The sequence below is a fragment of the Paroedura picta genome, chromosome 9 (genome assembly GCF_049243985.1).
Source record: "Paroedura picta isolate Pp20150507F chromosome 9, Ppicta_v3.0, whole genome shotgun sequence".
Taxonomy (NCBI): Eukaryota; Metazoa; Chordata; class Lepidosauria; order Squamata; family Gekkonidae; genus Paroedura; species Paroedura picta.
The window spans coordinates 5,300,048-5,320,878 of record NC_135377.1 but is presented as its reverse complement, the minus strand read 5'-3'; the positions used below and the strand labels follow the sequence as shown (position 1 = coordinate 5,320,878).

The 20,831-nt window shown below is 49.3% G+C and overlaps 1 protein-coding gene across 1 annotated transcript in view; it reads right to left on the bottom strand.

Moving 5' to 3' along the window:
• KCNK9 (potassium two pore domain channel subfamily K member 9) overlaps nt 1-20,212 on the bottom strand; it is a 64,535-nt gene extending 44,323 nt beyond the window's left edge. The window contains exon 1 of the mRNA XM_077351143.1: nt 19,603-20,212. Coding sequence (XP_077207258.1) covers nt 19,603-20,191 — 589 coding nt within the window. The 5' untranslated portion in view covers nt 20,192-20,212. The remainder of the gene's footprint in view (nt 1-19,602) is intronic.
• Nucleotides 20,213-20,831: the final 619 nt, after the last annotated feature.

The window sequence follows — 20,831 nt, the reverse complement described above, 5'->3', positions numbered from 1 at the left end:
CTCAGGTGTCCTGTGGAACAGCTGTGCTCTCTCTGAAGTGTGCCAGGTAGCCACTGGGTTGGATGTAACAAAAAGAAAAACGCAAAAGAAATCATCTGCTTTGAAAGTAAAAAATCCTTACGCAGTATCCCCCATCTGCCACATTTCCCAGTCAAGAGGAAAGTGCTGTTCAAACAAAATGACAAAGGTGGTCTGACTCCACTGGTAACAAGAGAAAGAAATTTTACTTACAAAAATAGAAGCACATCCATCATGACATAGTCGCACGGGGGACATTTAACTTCTTGAGAGCAGATTAACTTCAAAACAGTTAACTTGCTCCAGCTCCAAGTCCAGGTAAGAGGGGAGGAGAAGGAAAAGGTCTGTTTGTTTATACACCACTTTTCACTACCCAAAAAAGTTCCAAAGTGGCTTAAAAACACCTTTCCTTTCTCTCCCCGCAACATAAACTCTGTGAGGCAGGCAGTGTAGTGGCTTTAAAAGCAAGAATCTGTAGCCAGGCCTCTAAATTGCCTTGCTGTGTAATTATGGCTTCCTTCTTACCCTTGAAGTCTTGCACCTGGGACCTCGAAGCTCCACCAGCCGGCCATGCTAAGATCAAGACTCCTGGCTTCAGCTGTTGCCAATTAGGTGTTATAGGGAAAGGGCCTGTTTCTAGGATGGGCCACAATGAAGTCTGCTTTTTCATGCCAGTCCTTGATTGGTCTTCTAGCTAACCTTCCACCTTAACAATAGGGATTCCATTGGTTCAATTGTTAATTGACAAATTGGTTTGATTGACACCTTAACAACAGAGATTCCATTGGTTCAACTGTTAATTGACAAATTGGTTTGATTGGTTTTGTCCTAAATTTTATGGGCTTTCCCATAAAAGAAACCCATTTTGAAATACGCCTTTGTCTTATCCTCTTGATCCTATGCTTGGTGGAACCCTGGTCCAGTTTGGATTCCCTAGGTCTGACCACCTTGCACCTCTGGACTATTATTGTTGTTGTTGTTGTTGTTATATTAAATTTATAGCTTGCCTTCTTCCGAAGTTTCAAGGTAGGTTACATGAAAATCTTTACATCTCAATTTGTACCTTGCTTGTGAGCATACAGTACTCGGCTGGTCGTATTAAATAATTGGATTCATTTGCTTTCCCTGCTAGTAATAAGCTGTGCCCTTTTAAATACGATCAAAATATTTCATAACTTTGTCAGGTTATGGAACAAGCCTTGGTAAGAACCCCCAGGGTCTTTCTTTGTCTCCCAACATTTTCCCACCCCCATTTCTCCCTGGATCTTAAGGGCCCAAAGAACCAATGTGTTAGGAATTCTCCGTCTGCGGCCTCCAGAGGCCCATGGACTACAATTACCATGAGCCCCTGTCAACAATTGGCATGGGCTCATGGTAAATGTAGTCTGTGGACATCTGGGAAGCCACAGTTTGGCCACCCCTGATTTTGGTGGTGAGAGTAAGGAAGCCAGCCTCCAGGTAAGACCTGGGGATCTTCTGGAATTAGAGGAAAGGAGGAGTTCAGCCCAGCTCTTGTGAATGTATCTTGGATGCCCAGGGTCATGCCGCTCATCAATTTGGGGTCAGGAAGGAATTTTCAGCCAGGCCAGACTGGCCCAGAGATCCTGAAGGTTTCTCTGGGCCTAGAGAAGGGGTTACGGGGGGGGGGGGGAGGTAGTTATGAACTTCCTGCATGGATACAAACATAAGAATAGAAGAGAAGCCATGTTGGATCAGGCCGGTGGCCCATCCAGCCCAACACTCTGGGTCACCAGGAGGTCCACCAGTGGGGTCAGAACTCCAGAAGCCCTCACACTGCCCCCCCAAGCAACAAGAATCCAGAACATCACTGCCCCAATCAGAGTGTCCCATCTATACTGTGTTGCTAAGTTCCACTCATGGCCCTCTGCTCTTACAGGTCTCCAACCCCCTCTTGAAGCTGTCTATGCTGGTAGCCATCACTATTTCCTGCAGCAGTGAATTCCACAGATTCATTACTCTTTGGGTCAAAAACGAGTTCCTTTTATCTGTTCTAAGCTAGCTGCTCACCTCCTGCTCCCCTGTCCCAGAGGGCTCTCTTCAGGTTTGTGGTGTTGGCAGAACGTTATCTGAGTGCCTCGTCAGTTCGCTCTGCCCCTCGGTGTGACTTCTCCCCTTCTCCCCAGCTAATCACAGCTCAGAAAAGAGCCTGACAATGTAAGCCAAGGGTCATTGCCTGGGCTTGCCCATACTTCGGCCGAGCCTTCCAAACCACCCCAGGTACATTTGGCTTTGCTCCATCAGAGCTGCGATCAGGGCCCGTGTCTTGGACAAAAATAATAAGAGTTCAACGAACAAGAGAAAGATGCTTTGGGGGTTGGAGTTTGCTTAGCTGCACGATCTGAGTGTCCCATCCATTGGACGGACCTTTGCCCATGAATCATAGAATAACAGAGTTGGAAGGGACCTCATGAGTCATCTAGTCCAACCCCCTGCACTAGGCAGGACACTCACATCCCAATCGCTCATCGACTGTCACCTGCCGCCCCCTTGAACCTTCACAGAATCAGCCTCTCTGTCAGATGGCTGTCCAGCCTCTGTTTAAAAATCACCAAAGATGGAGAACCCACCACCTCCCGAGGAAGCTTGTTCCACTGAGAAACCGCTCTGACTGTCAGGAACTTCTTCCGGATATTTAGACAGAATTTATTTTGCATTAATTTCATCCTCTTGGTTCTGGTCCATCCCTCCAGGATTTCAAAGCAGCCATGTTCTCCAGGTGGAAGGGCCTGACCTCTGCAATGGGAGACCTCCAGGCACCACCTGGAGATTGGTCACCTCAAACCCATCCATGACAAAATCCTTGTGCTCCAGAGCAGCTGTCTTTCTACCTTTCACGGACATTTCCCACCCGCAGAATGATCCTGATTCTGACCCCTGCCTGACTAAAGAGATCCCATTTCCCTGAAAGACACCCCGGGGAATGAGGTAGAACCAAATATTATATGCAAATTAGGTGTCTGGGGCAGGGGTAATCAAACTGCGGCCATCCAGATGTCCATGTACTACAATTCCCATGAGCCCCTGCCAGTGGTTGCTGGCAGGGGCTCATGGGAATTGTAGTCCATGGACATCTGGAGGGCCACAGTTTGAATACCCCTGGTCTGGGGCATTCAGCTGCAACCAAATTGTGTCCGTTGTGCAAAGCAGAAAGAGAAAGAGAGAGGGAGGAAGGGAGGGAGAAAAAGAACTTTCTGCCGCTACTATCTGTTGCTTGGAACTTGCTCAATCTCATGGGGCGGGGGTCCTGCATGGACTTAAGCATTGGAGGCGGAGGGGCGTGGCTCGGGGGGCCAACAAATCCATCTCCCGCTTTGATAGTCCCCCGAATCAAAGACCACAGCCACGCTCAGAACCTCTGCGTCGAACGGCCTGTTCCTGGCCATCCGTATTTTTCAATGTGTCCCAATACGGAGGCATCTTAAGAACATGAGAGCATCAGAAGAGCCCTGCTGGGTCACAGCAGTGGTCCTTCGAGTCCAGCATTCCGTCTCAACCAGCAGCCCTCCTCTGGAGGCCCAACAACAAGGCCGTGAGGATGAGGCTTTCTCCCGATGCGGTTTCCCAGGACCCAGATTCAGAGATTGACTGCCTCTGAACATGGAGGTTCTCTTTAGTCATTGGGGCTAGTAGCCACTGACAGAGCCATTCTCTGGGAATCTGTCTAAATCCCCCCTTTTAAAGATGCCTACCCCACAGTGCTTCTGTAGCAGCGCAAATGCCACATTTGAATCATAAGGAAGTTAATTTGTTTTATCTGTCCTGAAAGGGCTGCCCATCAGCTTTCCTGGATGCCCCACCGGTTCTTCTATTTTGGGAGCAGGAGAGGAAGTCCTCTTTGTCAACTCTCTACACTCCATGCAGATTTGTATAAACCTCTATTAACTTCAGTGAATACTTCCAGATATTCCTACTCTAGCAGCATCTTAGAAACTTACAATATTTTCAGGCCCTGAGCATTTGAGAGCAAAAGCTGATGAAGGGACACCAGAAGAAGAAGAAAAGTTGGTTTTTATCCACCATTTTTCACTGCTCAAAGGAGTCTCCAAGCGGCTTATGTTCGCCTTCCCTTCTCTCCACAGCAGACACCCTGGGAGGTAGGTGGGGCTGAGAGAACTGCTCTGTGAGAACAGATCTAATAGGACTGTGACTAGCCCAAGGTCACCCAACTGGCTGCATCCGGAGGACTGGGGAATGAAACCTGGCTCACCAGATTAGAATTTGCCGCTCTTAACCACCACACTACATCAAGAAGAAGAAGAAGCACTGGGGTTTGCGTACCTCGCATTTTACTACCCTAAATAGTCTCAGAGTGGCTTCCAATCACATTCCCTTCCTCTCCCCACCGCAGACACACTGGGAGGTAGGTGGGGATGAGAGAGCTCTGAGAGAACTCACCCAAGCCACCAGATGCCCCTTTGCCTATCAAATGTCCTCCTGTGCACAGACCCCACCTGGCCCGGCCCACTTTCGAAAAACCCTTGACAGGCACCAGAAAAGGCGTCTGTAGAAGTCATGGCACCCACGGGCACCCCGTTGAGGACCCATGCTCTATCCCAGGGGTAGTCAACCTGTGGTCTACCAGATGTTCATGGACTGCAATTCCCATGAGCTCCTGCCAGCAAATGCTGGCAGGAGCTCATGGGAATTGCAGTCCATGCACATCTGGAGGACCACAGGTTGACTACCTGTGCTCTAGCCACTTCACCACATCAGCATTCAGAGATGGCAGCATTGCTGTCGTTAAAGAACTTGCTCAGGACCCACACAGAGCACCTCTAGCTGCATTCCGGGTTCCACATTTGGAAGACACCAGAGTGACAGAAATGAAGCTAAATTAGCAATTGATCCTTGCCCCTGAACAGGTCTCAAGAGGAGTTGGCTCTGACTTCTGGCCATCAGCCCGAGCTCCCTAGTGCATGCGCCCCCGCCACACCGAGAATTGCGTAACCGGAGACTTTCAATAGAGGGAAATTCTAAAGATGAACTTTCGTGCCGCTTCCCTTTCAACCCGGTTCTCTTGTCTCCCCGTTGGCCCGACGTCCTCACACCCACTTCAATTCAGCAGAGATACGGCAAGATATATTTTTAAACGGTCCTTTGAAAGTACTATCTTCTCTTTCCACTTAGCAATGCAAATGCCTCCAAGAATCTCAGTGTGGTTTTTTCCCCCCAGAGTTATTGCTCCCCCCACACACACACCCCTTTGCAGCATTACATAAACTTTTTGCTAATGTTTGGACGCTTGCCACCCGGAGGTTATGCAAGAAGAAGAAGAAGAGTTGGTTCTTATATGCTGCTTTTCTCTGCCCTCAAAGTGCCTTCCCTTTCCTCTCCCCACAACGGACACCCTGTGAGGTGGGGGAGGCTGAGAGAGCCCTGAGATTGCTGCTCGGTTTGAACAGAGGAAGAGGAAGAGGAAGAGGAAGAGGAAGAGGAAGAGGAAGAGGAAGAGGAAGAGGAAGAGGAAGAGGAAGAGGAAGAGGAAGAGGAAGAGTCTGTTCTTGTTCTATTGCTTTTCTCTACCCAAAGGTGTCTCAAAGCGGCTTACGGTCGCCTTTCCTTTCCCCACGACAGACACCCTGTGAGGTGGGTGAGGCTGAGAGAGCTCTGATATTACTTGAGAAGAAGAAGAGTTGGTTCTTATATGCCACTTTTCTCTACCCAAAGAAGTCTCAGAATGTCTTACAATCGCCTTTCCTTCTTACAATCGCCTTCCCTTCCACGGACATACCACAGAAACCAACAAAGAACATGGCGGCATAGCACAACCTTCAACTTTCAGTCCCCCAGTAATATCTAATAGAAGGGGTGGGAAGAGGGGCACAGATGAAATATAGCCAAGCCACTGCTTGGCTAGAGGAAACCTGAGTAGGTTGGTGAGCCAGCTTGGTGTAGTGGTTAGGAGTGCAGACTTCTAATCTGGCGAGCTGGGTTTGATTCCCTGCTTCCCCACATGCAGCCAGCTGGGTGACCTTGGGCTCGCCACAGAACTGATAAAGCTGTTCTGACCGAGCAGGAATATCAGGGCTCTCTCAGCCTCACCCACCTTGCAGGGGAGGTAGGAAAGGGAAAGCAAATGTGAGCCACTTTGAGACTCCTTCGGGTAGAGGAAAGTGGCATATAAGAACCAGTTCTTCTTCTTCTTCTTCTTCTTCTTCTTCTTCTTCTTCTTCTTCTTCTTCTTCTTCTTCTTCTTCTTCAACGGTTAAAGACTAGGGGCAACCTAAGTGCGTTTTCACTGTAGAAGGAATGGAAAGGCAGCTCTCAATCTGTGTATAAATTCAAGAGTTCTAAACCCTTCCCATGTTCTCATCTTTGATCGCTTCCAGCTCTAATTATGAAAGACGAGATCTCTCGTCATCGCTCCCTGTCTCCTGGGGTGCCGCATAACCTTTTGGGACTGTCCGTCTGCTTGTCAGACCAGATCTGGGACATCTGCAGGACATGCTCATGACTACGCCCTTTATTTAATCCAGAATAAATATCACTCCCTTTTCTGCCCACACAGTCAACAATGCAGATGAAAATGCCATTCAGACTGGGAGGGGACCCTTTAGACCAAGGTAACTCTCGATGAGTTACCAGCAAGTGGTGGACCTTATGAACAAGCAGGATGAGATCTCTTGAAAAATGAATCAGGCAGATTTGAACAGTCAGAAAATGTCATCATGTCACAACCAATTTATGGAAATTCCATAGGGCTTTCAAGACAAGGGGCATATAGAGTTGGTTTGAAATTGCCTGCCTCAATGTAGCAACCCTGGATTTTCTTGATGGTCTCCCATCCAAGTAATGATGAGGGCTGACCATACTTAGCATCCAAAATCTGATGAGATCAGACTAGCCTGAGTTACACAGTCAAAGAGATGAACCCTGGACATCTGTGGTGGTCCCCCATCCAAGTACTAACCAGGGCTGACCCTGCTTAGTTTCTGAGATATGATGAGATCAGGCCAGACCACCTAGGAAGACTCTGCAGAAGAAGGCAGTGGCCAACCATCTCTGCTTCTCACTTGCCTGGAAAGTCCCTTGCTGGGGTCACCATAAATCTTGGATGGGAGACCACCAAGGAAGACTCTGCAGAAGAAGGCAGTGGCAAACCATTTCTGCTCCTCCCTTGCCTGGAAAGTCCCTTGCTGGGGTCGCCATAAATCTTGGATGGGAGACCACCAAGGAAGACTCTGCAGAAGAAGGCAGTGGCCAACCATCTTTGTTTCTCACTTGCCTGGAAAGCCCCTTGCTGGGGTCACCATAAATCTTGGATGGGAGACTGCCAAGGAAGACTCTGCAGAAGAAGGCAGTGGCCAACCATCTCTGCTCCTCACTTTCCTGGAATGTCCCTTGCTGGGGTCACCATGAATCTTGGATGGGAGACCACCAAGGAAGACTCTGCAGATTTCTGTATCTATGTGCTTCCATGCCCATAACATTTGACTTTCAGTTTGGGGGAATTTGTAATATTTCAGGAGACGAGAGCTGAAGAATCTATTTATAGTTGCAAGTACGCCGTTTTCGTTCTTTTACCAGCTGTCATTGTCTAAAGAGGGCAAGTGACACCATTAGAAGACATTCCCACGAATGTCACTTGATCATTTCTCAGGCTTTTAGAGGCGATAGCTCTACTTGTTTTAACACCACCCAGCTCTAGTGAATATTTCTGGAAGCCTGTGTAGAGAATGCGAAGAAAAGAGAGTGTGTTGTCTCTCTCTCTTTCTCTTGCTCCAAAAGAAAGCTGTGCTGGTGGTTCCCTATGGTTGACAACTTCCAGGGGGTGGCTGGAGACCTCCTGGATGACAACAAATAACATTAAGGGGAAATAAAAACCTGGAGAACAGCTGAGAACCACAACATTTAGGGATAAAACCAAATATAGAAGAGCAGGCACCATTTATAATTAGAGCTCAAAAATCTTTAAAAACCATAAAAGAACATCATCTCTATTGGGCACATAGAAAACACCTCTGTGTAGACACCACCAATGGCACCTAGCTCAAACCTGATGCATTTTGATCATACTGACCTTTATCAGAGTTCAATATATAGATACACACAGTTGTATATAATGATTTGTTTTCCAATTCACAGCGGGGGGCGGGGTCTGATATGGCTGCTTCTGGTCCTGCAAAATATTCATACTGGCAGAATCCTCAGCCAGCAAACATTTCCTATGCCTCCCCTGGATGTTGGAGGATCCTACTGTGTGTTTTTCTGCAAAAAGGTCCAAAATGAGAGCATTTGTGGTGTACACACTGAGATGTTTTATGTGTGCCGAACAGATGTTCTTTTATGGGTTTTAACCATTTTTGAGCTCTAATAATACATTGTTTCTCTTTTTCTATATCTGGTTTTATCCCTAATTGCTTGAGCTCTGCTGGATCACAATTGATCTCCAGGTAGATCCAGGTGGGTCGCCGTGTTGGCCTAAGGCAGCAGGACAGACTTTGAGCCCAGGAGCACTTTTAAGACTAACAACATTTAATTCCGGACAGAAACTTTCATGAGCATGCACATGGAAGTTTATACCTTGAGGAGGAACCCCGTGGCCTTATATGTAAAACATGATTTGCCAAACCAGGCATGAGGTTTCTTGATAGCCCTGGAAGGGTTTCCATATATTTTTTAAAATGTGTTAAACATTTATCGGGTGATATGACCATATATCACTGCATAAGGTCTCATAGCCTAAGACACCTATCTCTTCTTTGTTGTGAAATATCACAACAAAGAAACAAGGATGTTTGGTTGGTTGGTTGGTTGGTTGGTTGGTTGGTTGGATGGATGGATGGATGGATGGATGGATGGATGGATGGATGGATGGATGGATGGATGGATGGATGGATGGATGGATGGGCGGGCGGGTGGGTGGGTGAATGGGCGGACGGACGGACGGATAGATGAGAGGGGTCAAGATGGCTCTCTTGAAGTATTTGAGAAGTGGTCACTTTGAAAGCAGAGGAGAGAACTCACAGTAGTGGCTTTAATCTATGTAAGAATGGTACTGGCTATATATTGGGGGCAAAATTCACAGTCCAGAGTAGTTTAGCCATGAAATCGGTGGCCTAAGGAGGTAGTTAAGCTCCCTCTTGCTGGCAGTCCTCAAGCAGCAGCTGGACAGATGCTTACAATGGATGCTTTAGTCTGATCCTGCATTGAGCAGGAGTTGGACTAGATGATCTGTATGGCCCCTTTCAGCTCTAGGCTTCTAGGATTCTAGCATTATGTGATTCTACAGAGAGATGACTGATTGATTGATTGATTGATTGATTGATTGAGAGGGGGATAGATGGACAGACAGATGGAGAGGGAGAGAGACAGAGACAGAGGTACAGAGAGAGGGATAAAGAGAGGGGATAGACAGAGAGTTATGGATGGGTGGATGGGTGGATAGATAGATAGATAGACAGACAGACAGACAGACAGACAGACCAGTACACTTCAAGTGTTGGAGGCGCGGGGCATTCTTTGCTATTCAGAAATGGGCACCCCTGAGTGCTCTCTCTCCCTTTGGAGAAGCCAGTTTTCAGTCCTCCAAGCCTGTGCTGCCTGGCAGCTGTTTCTCACTTGACATCTTCAAATGAGAGATTTGGCAAGAGTCCCAAAATACGAACATTTGCTCAGCCATGAGTGCCGCAATGCATATCATTAATGTATACCATTAAGACAAAAGCCAACAAATTTCAGCGGACTGACAGTGAGACCATAGGGTTGTCAAGGCAAGAGAAGAATAGAGGTGGTTTGCCATTCTCAGCCTCTGCATGGCAGCCCTGGACTTCCTCGGTGGTCTCCCTCCCCCCTCCCCCAAGGTCCCGACCCCATTTGGCTTCCAGTTTCGGACAAGATCAGGCTCTCCTGGTCTTCCAGCATGGGGTCATGGTTTAGAATACTGGCCTCTAATCTAGAGAGCCAGGTCTGATTCCCCCCTCCTCCTCCACATGCAGCTAGGTTGGTGACCCTGGGCTAGACACAGTTCTCTCAGAGCTCTCTGAGCCCTCCCAACCTCACAGGACATCTGTTGTTGAGAGAGGACTGTAAGCCGCTTTGAGACTCCTTTGGGTAGAGAAAAGCAGTATAAAAGAAGCAACTCTTCTTCATCTTCAGTAATCTCAGGGCTCTCTCAGCCTCACCTCCCTCACAGGGTGTCTGTTGTGGGGAGAGGAAAAGGAAGGTGGCTATAAGCCGTTTTGAGACTCCTTCGGGTACAGAAAAGTGGCATATAAGTATCAACTCTTCTTTTATACCCCACTTTTCACTATCCAAGGGAGTCTCAAAGCAGCTTACTAACACCCTTCCCTTTCCTCTCCCCACAACAGACACCCTGTGGGGGAGGAAAGGCTGAGAGAACGCAGATATTACTGAAGAAGAAGAAGAGTTGGTTCTTATATGCCGCTTTTCTTTACCTGAAGGATGGGCATGAAATTGGGGTCACTGTGGGTGGCCAGGTAGTTGTGAGTTCCTGCATTGTGCAGGGGGCTGGACTAGATGGCCCTGGAGGTCCCTTCCAGCTCAGTGATTCTATGTTTCTAGATGTCTTGAAAATGAATCCTTGCTTATGAGCATCGCCACAAAAATCTGACTTCCCATTGCCTGCAACAGAAAAGTGGAATTTGGTCTAATTTAGCCAGGCAATTCTTAGGGAAAATTCACTTTAAACCCCCGGGGAGGTGGGGGGTGGGAATAAACCATATGAAGACAGGTAGGCAGGAGACCAGGGAGAAACCAGCCATCCTCGGAAAGAGAGAGAGAAACAGCGGGATGGAGTGGACTGGTTAGAAGACGGCACGCAGGAAGAAAATAAAACAGAATAAATTTGAACAGCAAACCCCTTTCATCGCTCACGATCTACTTAGAACCACCAAATAATGAAAATTTCATGAGAAGTCACTTCTTGTACAGCCAGTGGCCTACGATGATTTATTTTCTGTACAGTGATAAGGGCGCTTTGGACGCCAGCCCACACAAACTTCTTGACATAATACACTGGAATTAAAAAAACAAACAAAAACCTTCAAGTTCAGAGTAAAGGGAGGGGGGAAGGTCCTGAGGACGCAGAATAAATACTTCACGCCCAGATTAGAGCTGTCCTGACTGCCAATGTGAACAGATCTCGCCAGACTCTCCTCTCCCCTCCGTGCTGGAGATCTTGCCCTCCTGTGTTAATAATAAAGTCATGGGCAGGGTTCGGTCATCTTAAATCTACAAAGTTGGCTGAGCGTTATTATTGCAATTCATCTTGGAAGGCTTTTGACGGTTCTCCCCTGCTTCATTTGCATCCTCATAGGAACTGGGCGAACGATTAAATGAATTAACAGCGGCCTTTCTTGTTGCAGGACCTCCTGAAAGGACCTCTGTGAAGGCTTCCATCCAGAAGCATAGATTCCAGTGAGTGCTTGCACTCAAAAGCTCACGCCTTGAATAAATCTTTGTTGGTCTTAAAGGTGCTACTGGACTCTAATTTTATTGTTCCACCCAGAGGACAGAGGACAGGGAGCTGTCCATTTCAGCACCAGAACTGAGACACTTAGGAATCCTGTGCGCAGTTTGGGAGGCCTCACTTCAAAAAGGAAAAGGACAGAATGGAGACAGTGCAGAGAAGATCAATGAGGATGATCCGGGGCCTAGGAACCAAGCCTTCTGAGGAAAGGCTGTGGGACCTGGGGATGTTCTTGAAAGGTTGCCACTTGGAGGAGGGCAGGGAGCAGTTCCTGTTGGCAGCAGAGGAGAGCACCCACTGGAATGAAGCTACCTGTAGAATGGTACCAGCTGGATATCAAGGAAAAAATCACAGTCAGAGTACTTCAGCAGTGGAATGGGCTGCCCAAGGAGGTGGTGAGCTTGTAGTTGTACTTGTAGTTGTTGTACTTTCTTTTTCCTGATATCTAGCCTATATCGTTGTACTTGTAGTTTAAACCCATTACTGCGTGTCCTCTCCTCTGCAGCCAGCAGAAACAGCATCCTGCCCTCCTCCAAGTGACAACCTTTCAAATACTTAAAGAGCGCTATCATGTCCCCTCTCAACCTCCTTTTCTCCAGGCTGAACATTCCCAAGTCCCTCAACCTATCTTCATAGGGCTTGGTCCCTTGGCCCCAGATCATCCTCGTCGCTCTCCTCTGTACCCTTTCAATTTTATCGACGTCCTTCTTGAAGTGATGGCCTGTATGGCCCCTTCCAACTCTATGATTCTATGTCTAGATAAAGTCCTTGCTTAATGCCTCAGCCATCATGTCCAACCTCCAAAAAGTCCAAGTGTGTGGAACGGCATCCATTTACACTCACTCTTTTAAAGAACATAACAAGAGCCCTGCTAGATAAAACCAGTGGTCCATCCTGTCTCACACAGTGGACAACCAGTTCCTTTGGAGGATCAACAACAGGGCATAGAGGCAGAGGCCTTCCTAAGAACTTCAGAAGAACCCTGCTGGATCATACTAAAGATCCTTCTAGTCCAGCATCCCGTCTCACACACTGGCCAACCAGTTCCTCTGGAAGGCCAACAACAGGGCATAGAGGCCGAGACCTTCATAGAATGTAAGAAGAACCCTGCTGGATCAGACTAGTTGTCCATCCAGTCCAGCCTCCTGTCTCACACAGTGGCCAACCAGCTCCTCTGGACAGCCAACAACAGGTCATAGAGGCAGAGGCCTTCCCCTTATGTTATCTTCTGGCATTGGGACTCAGAGATTCAGCACCTCTAAATATGGAGATTCCCCTTAGTCATCATGGCTAGTAGGCATTTTATCCATAAAGCAATCTAACACCCTTTTCAAATTATTTAATCCAGCAACTGCTACATCCTCTGCCAGCAAATTTTATTTGCTCATCATCATGTAAGTAGTATTTCCTTTTGCCCTTAGTGAGCCTACTGCCCATCAGCTTCATGGGATGCCCTTGAGGTCAAGTATTTTGGGAGAGTGAGAAAAAAAATTCTTTGGCCGCTCTCTCCACCCCACGCATCACTTTATAAACCTCTCTCATGTGCCCTCTTAGTTGTCTCTTTCCTAAATGTCCTTCCGCTTCTCCTCCTAGGGAAGGTGCTCCAACCCCCAAATTCCCTTGATTGTCCTCCTCTGTACTTTCCCCAGTTCTGCAAAGTCCGTTTTGAGTTACGGTGACCAGAACTGTACTCAGAAGCCCACCAAGGCCGCACCATAGATCTGTACAGGGGCATTACAATATCGGCCATTTTATTCTTGATCCTTTTCCTAATAATTCTTAGCATACACTTTGCCTTTTGCACCACTGCAGCACACCGAGGGCTCGGCCATGACCCCAAGAACTTTTTCCCTCACTCAGCAAATATGCTCCCCCATTAGCTAAGTGTTATCTCAGGTCTCCTTTCCTCATTATGTTCTTCGACCCATTCCCAAGTTTCCCTTTTCTCTTTATATATTTATATATACAGCATTTTACCCCCCCCCCAAGTGGCTTAGAGCAGCATTCTTCTTCCCTCCTTTTGACCCTCACAACAACCCTGCAGAGCCAATAAAACAGGGTAAGAGTGAGTGGCCCACATTTGCACATCAAGCTCCCGTGGCAGTGTGGGAATTTGAACCCAGATCCCAGTCCCAAACTCTAGCCACTACTTTGTGGCCACTCAGTAGAATAGGAATCTCTGCCCCCTTTTGATTTATACAGTAAAGCACGAAATGCATTAAAGGGTTAGGAGGTGAGCAAAGGGACACAGCATAGAAGGCTAAAGGCAGGCTGGACTCAGAACATTCTAAAAAGCTGCAATTTCAGACGTGCCGATACCATTCAGGCTATTTTTAACACCCTCTTGGGAATCTCCAAAACTTAACCAGTCATCTTCACGGTCAAATAGAGAATTCTGAGCCTATGCTGCCCAATGAATACTTTTTTCTGCCTTTCCTCTCGGGAACTCAAAGAAATGCACAGTTCTCCCCTCCTTGAGAGTCAGGATGGTGGAGTGGTGAAGAGCAGCTATAATCTGGAGAACCGGGTTTGATTCCCCACTCCTCCTCCACAAGCAGCCAGCTGGGTGACCTTGGGCCAGTCACAGTCCTCTTAGTGCTGTTCTGAAACAGCAGTTCTCCTAGAGCTCTCTTAGCCCTACCCACCTCACAGGGTGTCTGTTATGGGAAGAGGAAGGGAGAGGTGTTTATAAGCCACTTTGGGACTCCTTTGGGTCATGAAAAGTGGGGTTTATAAAAACAGCTCTTGTTATTCTTCATTTTATCATCACAACAACCCTGTGAGGTAGGTGAGGCCAGGAGAAGGCCACTGGTTGCACAAGCTTCCAGGCCAAACAAAGTCACTCATCTTGTTCCTTTGACTTTGTCACTGCAGATCTCCTCAATTATCCCCGCCTTGGCCACGGGGGACTCTTTTTCACGTCCTAACCTTTTAAAAATGAGCCAGGGGGAGTGCAGCAACCAAACTGCTCTTCCTTAATAGTTTGTAAAGATTGCACATTTGGAAGGACGACAAAGCACCCCACCACTAATGCTCCTGTAGCCGGGCCCATCTGGTGCATCATTACACAAAGCGTGAATTCTTCCAGGGTGCTTTCAGAGAGAGAGGAGAAGGTGTTAGATTCGACTCCTGACACAACTTAGAGACTGACCAGAGTTTCAAAAGAAAAAGAAGAGGAGTTATTTTTCATACTTTGCTTTTCACTACCCGAAGTAACTCAGAGCGGCCGACAATTGCCTTCCCTTCCTCTCCCCACAACAGACACCCTGTGAGGTAGGCGGGCCCGAGAAAGCGCTGAGAGAACTGCTCTGTGAGAACAGGACTGTGACCAGCCTGAGGTCACCCAGCCTGCTGCAGGTGGAGGAGCAGGGAATCAAACCCAGCTCTCCAGATTACCAGCTGCCACACTTAACCGTTACACCAAGCTGGCTCCCCAGGGTCAAAGCTTCCGGGAGTCCAAGATCTCCTTGTCAGACAGGAGTAGGAAGGAAGGTCTCTGTGTCCCTTTATCCTCACCAGAAGGAGGGAGGGAAGATTGCAAAGAACTCTCATCAAGGATCTGGAGGTACCAAGCATGGTGGAATCAGCTCAATTCACGCAGGAGAGAAATGCTCGGGAGAAAGTGTGCGAGCAGCAATGTTCGGGTGCATTGCAAAAAAACTGCTAACAGCGTGAGAGAAGGAACCCACCTTGTCACTGTATTTTTAGAAACATTTCTTACAGTATATCCTCGAAAGGTTTTCAAATTGCAGCCAGGCAAGACCGAAAACAGGAAAGTATCTTCTGATATGGGCTGGCCCAACACTGTGAGAAAGGGCAAGTATCTCAGTGGAGTAGGGCAGGGGGAGTCACAGAATCATAGAATCATAGAGTTGGAAGGGGCCATAGAGGCCATCTAGTCCAACCCCCTGCTCAACGCAGGATCAGCCCCAAGCATCCTAAAGCATCCAAGAAAAGTGTGTATCCAACCTTTGTTTGAAGACTGCCAGTGAGGGGGAGTTCACCACCTCCTTAGGCAGCCTATTCCACTGCTGAACTACTCGGACTGTGGAAATTTCTTTCCTGATATCTAGCCTATATCGTTGTACTTGAAGTTTAAACCCATTACTGCGTGTCCTCTCCTCTGCAGCCAATGGAAACAGCATCCTGCCCTCCTCCAAGTGACAACCTTTCAAATACTTAAAGAGGGCTATCATGTCCCCTCTCAACCTCCTTTTCTCCAGGCTGAACATTCCCAAGTCTCTCAACCTATCGTTTCTGTTTGCTGGCAGGGGCTCATGGGAACTGTAGTCCATGAACATCTGGATGACCAGAGGTTGACTACCCCTGGAGTAGGGGATATCTCAGGAAGCAAATTACCCTTGAGGCAGCCAGTCATGCCCCAGTCTGAGCCAGATTCAGAAGAACATCAGAAGAGCCCTGCTGGATCAGACCAGTGAGGGTCCACCTCGTCCAGCCTCCTGTCTCACATGGTGGCCAAACTGTTCCTTTGGAGGGCCAACAACAGGACATGGAGGCCGAGGCCTTCCCCTGATGTTGCCTCCTGGCACAGGGATTCAAAGATTTACTGCCTCTGAAACTGGAGGCTCCCCTCAGTCACCATGGCTAGCAGCCATTGGTAGACTTCTCCTCCACAAATCTCTCTCACCCCCTTTTCAAGTTGTTTACTCCCGTGGCCATCACTGCATCCTCTGGCAGTGATTTCCACATTTTGTTCGCTCTCTGCGTAAAGTGGTATTTCCTGGGCCTACTGCCCAGCAGTGTCATTGGATGATGAGAGAGGGAGAAATAGTCCTCTTTGTCAACTCTTTGCCCGATCAACAATTTAATACATCTCTATACTATGTTCCCCCCCCCCCACTTTCTAAATTGAAAAGTCCCGGACTCTTCCACCTTTCCTCAGAGGGAAGGGGCTGCAACCCCTGAATCATCTCACATGCCCTCCTCTGTCCTTCTTCCAGCTCCGCCATGTTTTTGAGAAACGTTGACCAGAATTTCACACAGAATTTCACAAGAGACTGCCTCATAGATCTAGGCAGGGACGCTGCTGTATCAGCTGGTTTCTTCCCCATCCCTTTGCTAATTATTTGCCTTTTTCTCACTGCTGCAGTACGCTGGCTGGACACTCTCATTCTGCTCACCACTACGACCCCGAGATCTTTTCCCCTCTCGCTCTCAGCAGGTTCAGACCCCGTGAAGCCCATCTTGCAAGCTGAGATTTTTTGCTACATGCAACTCATCTAGAAAAAACTTCTTCCGAATGCTGGGGAAGCTGCTCTGTGCTGAATCTGGTCATTGGTCCTTCGGCATTTTGTCCAGAAGCCACTTTGGAAGGATCTGGGCCCTTAGTTGAAAGTTCTGGGGGAATTCTTACATCCACCACGAGCTCTGTCCATGCATTTTGTACTAAAGTTCAACAAAATATATAATCGGAGGGAGCATTCGGTATCCACGGCCAGTGTGGTGCCGTCATTAAGAGCAACAGTCTCTGATGTGGAGAGGCGGCCTTCACACGCAGCCAGCAGATGACCTTGGGCCAGTTACAGTTCTTTCAGAGCTCTCTCAGCCTCACCTCCCTCCCAGGGTGTTTGTTGTGGGGAGAGGAAGCCTCTTTGAGACTCCTCTGGTAGTGAAAAGCAGGATACAAAAAAAAAAACAGCTCAGATTCCCAAAAATCCAACTTCATTCAAAACTCCTGGGACTTTTAAAACTTTCACAAGCAGACCAAGGCTTCTGGGCATACACAGAGGATATTTCTCTCACAGGTGGATGACACACAGCTGGTTTCTACCCCTCCCACAATGAATTCCAGGCTGATACAGGGCTTGGCACCTGTCATTTGACAAATAGGCTGAAGGAAAGGCTGTGGGTCCAATCCTGACTAAGTTGAGCACTTGAAGACCCATTCATTTGGAGCCTAACAGGCTTAGTTGCCCCCAAAGGAACAAATGAGATTGAAGAAGAAAAAGAAGAAGGAGGGGGGCTGGTTTTTTGCACCCTCTTTTCACAACCCAAAGGAGTCTCAAAGCAGTTTACAATTGACTTCTTTTCCTCTCCCCACAACAGACACCTGTGATTTAGATGAGGATGAGAGAGCTTTGAAAGACCTGTGACTGGCCCCAAATCACCTGCTGGCTGCATGTGAAGGAGGAGTGGGGAATCAAACCTGGCTCTTAACCACTACACGAAACTGGCTTTCAAGGAAATGCATCCTCCTGGACTGAATCAAGACTTAGGTTTCCTTTCTCACGATCATCGCTGATTTCTCCATACATATCACACCCTAATCCAATCACACCTGCTCTTCCCATTCACCTGGTATTGTCATCCAGCATCTGAAATCAAGTTCACTCAGCTGGCTTCCTGTGAAGGAGGAGGAGCGGGGAATCGAACTTGCATCTCCATAAAAGAGTCTGCTGCTCTTCGTTAGTACACCATGCCAGCTCTCTTAAGACTCTATTGCGTACAAATGTGAATGCGTACGTTCATGGCAACACACAATATGAAGTTGTTTAAGTGTTATTGCTGGGTGAAAATGAATGGTAAAGTGCTAAAGGGGGGAGGGGGGAGGAAAGAAATGTGCTTTTTAAAAATGACTCCCACCGACACCCCCGCCCAAAAAAAAAGTTCACAGCGCTTGTTTCAAGCCTACAAAGAAAACTTTGAGTAAGGTATGGGGTATGTGTTTAAAAACACAGTCTCTTCCAGTACCGGATGCCCTCTTGAGATACATGGCCACTGGTCAGTTGAATCCTAGCCCTTGCACGCACCTGCTTCTGACCACTGGACAGGAAAGGTGGATGGGTGCTCTACTGAGAACTGACATCTTCAAATATATAATAAATCAAATAAATAATCATTCATATGGCCGCGGTCCCATTGTGGGGGTAAGAAGACCCAGCAGTCCAAAGATTTTGTCTGTCCCGATTGATAACATTTTTCTGGCCTCTGACACTCTGTTCACATTTTCAACCAACTCCCTCACCCAAGTGACACCCTTGGTGCTCCGCCAGCCTCTCCGAGCCACGCATCTTGAAAACACACAAAGCCCACGAACCGGCCAAGGAAGAAGAGGTCTGTTCCATCGGGCCAGATACAGTCTAGCATCTGGATGCCCTACGTTTTCGGAAGTTTACCTGCCTGCTCCCACCTCGACGGGTCTTCAGGAGAAAGCGGGAGACGTGTCAGATTTGACAACCTGTCAGTCAACGTCAGCTTTTCTGCAAAACTTTCTCCGAAGACTCTGGCAATGTTGCCAGCAACCCTATCACCCCCTCCTTGCAAAAAGCTCTCCCCTTTTTGGGCGCTGTTGGCCAATCTTCCAGAGTATTCTGGAGCTTCAAGTCAAAGCAAAGTGACAGCCACGCTCACAAATGACTGCAGGGCTCCCCGGACTGGTTACTTTCCCTTCCCAAAACTGGAGGGACTGTGAGCCCGGAAGGCGGAAGAAGGGCCTGCTCATGTGCACACCACAAATGTGCGGGGAATGGGGGACTTCTGGGGACCACTCCTCCCTTCTCAAGCATCACAAGAAGACAGTCCAGTTTCCTTACATGCTGCCGCCAGCACTTTTCCTTTCAACATTGTCTGGGCGAGCATCTTCCAGGCCAAGGACTCTGGGCCAACTGCAATCCCCTGAGACTTCCCATGTTGGTCTTTCACTCGACTGCATCCTGGTTGGGGGGGAGGGCTACTTGTAACACTTCTTTAACAGCCCCCTCCCCCTGTGTGCAGCCCTCAGCATGGTCTTCCACTCCATCTCAAGAACCCGTCCAAGGCAGTTATAAGTTTAACCTCGACGGGGCCGGAGGAGAGACTCCGAGCCCAACAAATAGCCCTTGAAAGCCAGAAAGTCAACTAGAGAGGGGTACATGGGTGCTCACAGCTTATCTTTCGGCAACCCAACCACCCTGTGATGGGGGGGGAGGGAGAGAATAGCTCCTTGCAGGCCTTCCCCCGTGCCAGCCTCGAAATCCGACAGTTGTCCAACTCTTGAAGGCCATCTGTTCTGGTCTACACAGAATCTTTCCCCGGGGTTTTCCAGGCCCTCCCCAACTTTGAGCCTCAGCCCTCTCCCTCCATCCTCCCCCCCTCTCTCACCCCGGTCCCTCTTGGAGGGGGCACCCACTCACCAATGGTGGTGATGACCGTGATGGCGAAGTAGAAGGATCCGGCGAACTTCCACTGGACGCCTGCCCGGTGGGGCTCGGACTGCATGATGATCAGCTCCAGCTGCTGGTAATCCTCGTGGGTGATGTTGTACTTCCCTTTGAGCCGGGTCTCCTCGGCCTTCAGCTGCTCCTCCTCGCGCAGCTCGTAGTCGGACTCCAGGGCGTCGAAGACGGCGGCGCCCACCAGCAGGTAGGTGAAGGTGCAGACGATGAGGGACAGGGTCCGCACGTTCTGCCTCTTCATGGCCGCCAGGAAGGCCCCTCGGAGGGGACCATGTCCCCCCAAGGCCTCCTGGGGGTCCGACAGGGTGCGGCGGAGGCAGCCGCCGGCAGGGGCCAGCTGGGCAGGGAGACGGCGGCGGAGGCGCCCGCGGGGCGGCTGCTGTCCTTGGTGCTGAACCGGCCGCCGCGGCTCCCCGCCGGGCTGCTCGGACTCCTGGGCGGCGGACAGGCACAAGAGGCTGCTGGAGCGCCTCGACCAGGGACCGCGGAGCCGGCCGACTCTAAGCCAGACCTGCCCAAACCAAGCGGTCCCGGCGCGCAGGGCCATCAACGGCGCCTCCGGGGGGAAGCCAGAGGTTGCCCGACGGGGGAGTCCAGGGGAGGGGGCGCGCGCCTCCTCAAGCCCCTCCGGGAAGGCACCGGAGCCGAGCCCGTCCCCGCCCACCCCCCACCCCCCCACCGAAACGCTCTCCACCCCTCCACTACCCAACTGCCGGCCACCTGTCCAAACTGTGCCGGCCGGGACTGGAGTCTCCTTTCACTACCCTGCTTCCTTCCCTTCCCTTCCTTCTTTCTTCTTAGGACCCTTCTGAAAGAGTTCTTTTCAGACCCCGGGTGGGGGGAAAGGTTGCGGGGGTCCCATGCGAGGGGCAGAGGACCGGCACACCCCTTGCGCTCCGGGCAAGGCGCAGAGGGCGCGCCGAACGGAAACCCCAAGAGCCGGGGAGGGTCTTCTCCAGCGGGGGTCGGTCCAGATCCGGGCACAGCATCAGTTGCGTTGCGAGACTATTGGGGCGCTATCTGTTTTGGGGGAAGGGGATCGAAGAAGAACTTCTGGGCAAGGAGAGGAGCTCCCTCCCTCTTCCCGGCCCTTCCCAAAGACCAGGAGCCAATTTCAGGGCCAGGCAAGGGATCCACTGGGCCAGGCCGCGTGAAGAGGCAAGGCGAGGTGGGGCGGCGCAGAGTCT